Source organism: Porcisia hertigi, chromosome 21 (genome assembly GCF_017918235.1).
Source record: "Porcisia hertigi strain C119 chromosome 21, whole genome shotgun sequence".
Classification (NCBI taxonomy): Eukaryota; Euglenozoa; class Kinetoplastea; order Trypanosomatida; family Trypanosomatidae; genus Porcisia; species Porcisia hertigi.
Window position 1 is genome coordinate 290,295 of NC_090580.1, and position 1,981 is coordinate 292,275.

Here is a 1,981-nt window from a genome sequence, read left to right on the forward strand (position 1 = left end):
CATTGTCTGTGTAGCGTCCCTCCTTCCCGCTAAATACACACACACACACACACGCACACCTATCGACGTGCAGGCAGAATAAGTCGAGGGGGGTGGTAGTGCTTAAGCTTCGCCGCCCACCTGTTTCTCTCTCTTTTTTTTTTTTCGCTTCACTGACTCACGTGCAACACGCACGACGAGCCCGGGGGCACAGCAGAGGCGCCAGCAGTGGGAAAAAAGGGCGAAAAACAGTTGACCAAACTCATCCCCCTCCCTCCTTTTTTATCTCACCACTCTTCACCATGCCACCGAAGAATACAACGAAAAACAAGCATCAGCCCAAGCAGCAGAGCGGCAATAAGAAGGGCAAAAGCAGAAACGATGACGGCGACGATTTTGACTCGATGCTGGCAGCCGCTGTGAACGCATACAAGGCGGACGCAGCCAAAAACCACAGTAACAACCACCAAGGTAAGCCCAACGGCAACGGGAACGGCACCGTATTGGGCTATAGGAGCCTTGCTGCAGACGAGCTAGTTGTACCGAGCTCTGCCGATCACCCGGAGAACCCCTACCCACTGACGGACTCGTCGCACCCGCGGCAGACATGGCCGGAGCCGACGGTGCCGGTGTCGCAACAGTTCGCGCCTGGCCAATTCCCTGCCGGTGAGATCGTTGACCACCCGGGTGAGATGAACAACTTTCGACACAGCAGTGAGGAGAAGCGGGCGCTGGCCCGCGCGAGTGAGCAGCAGGTTCAGGAGATGCGCGAGGCGGCGGAGGTCCACCGCCAGGTCCGCACTTGGGCGCAGAGCTGGATCAAACCAGGTCTTTCGCTGATGCTTATGACGGATCGCATTGAGAAGAAGCTGAATGAGTTAATTGGCAAGGACGGTATCGTGCGCGGGCAGGCCTTTCCGACGGGTTGCTCTCTCAACCACGTAGCGGCACACTACACCCCCAACACTGGGGACGAAAAGATCGTTCTGTCGTACGATGATGTCATGAAGGTCGACTTTGGCACCCACATCAACGGCCGCATCATCGACTGCGCCTGGACTGTGGCTTTTAACCCGATGTTTGACCCACTGCTGCAGGCAGTGAAGGAGGCAACCTACGAAGGCATCAAGCAGGCAGGCATTGATGTTCGTCTGGGCGACATCGGGGCTGCCATAGAGGAGGTGATGGAGTCCCATGAGGTGGAGATCAACGGGAAGGTGCACCCGGTGCGGAGCATCCGCAATTTGTCAGGCCACAACATCGCCCCATACATTATTCATAGTGGAAAGAGTGTGCCAATCGTGAAGGGTGGCGAGCAGACGAAGATGGAGGAGGGCGAGGTGTTTGCCATTGAAACCTTCGGCTCCACTGGACGCGGTTTCGTGAATGAGGATCTAGAGTGCTCACACTACATGATGCAGCCTGGCGCTGAGGTGATGCAGCTGCGCTCGGAGAAGGCTCAGCAGCTACTGAAGCACATCCACAGGTCATATAGCACTCTGGCGTTTTGCCGGAAGTGGCTTGACCGTGATGGGTTTGATCGTCATCTCATGAACTTGAATCGCCTGGTCGATGAGGGAGCGGTCAACAAGTATCCGCCCTTGGTAGATGTCAAGGGAAGCTACACAGCGCAGTATGAGCACACAATCTACCTCGGCCCGACAGCGAAGGAGATTCTTTCCAAGGGGAAGGACTACTAAGGAGTGAGCGCATAATCGCGAAGGGAGGGGGGGGGAGGGGACAGAGGGTAATGGGGTGGTTGGTTCGTGCTGAGAAGAAGAATAAAGAAAATGGGGATTGAGGAGGGTGTCAGCGGTTCTTCCCAGTGACAAGTAGACCCCGTGTACGCTGGTCTGCGTGTATCTGAAGCTCTTTTTCTCTTTTTGCAGTCCCCCCCCCCCCCCATCCTTTCCCATGTTCTCCTCACTCGCACTCTCCCGTTTTTCTTCTGCTTAATATTGTTCTCGCATGACACCGATGTTGTCGGTGATTATGAATAATG

The 1,981-nt window shown here is 55.5% G+C and overlaps 1 protein-coding gene across 1 annotated transcript; it reads left to right on the forward strand.

Annotated features, from left to right (window-relative positions):
* Positions 1 to 281: 281 nt before the first annotated feature.
* Positions 282 to 1,679, forward strand: JKF63_05063 (uncharacterized protein; the record flags this gene model as incomplete). Its single annotated transcript, XM_067901032.1, has 1 exon — positions 282 to 1,679. The coding sequence occupies one exon, from the start codon at positions 282 to 284 to the stop codon at positions 1,677 to 1,679; it is 1,398 nt and encodes a 465-aa protein (XP_067757395.1).
* Positions 1,680 to 1,981: the final 302 nt, after the last annotated feature.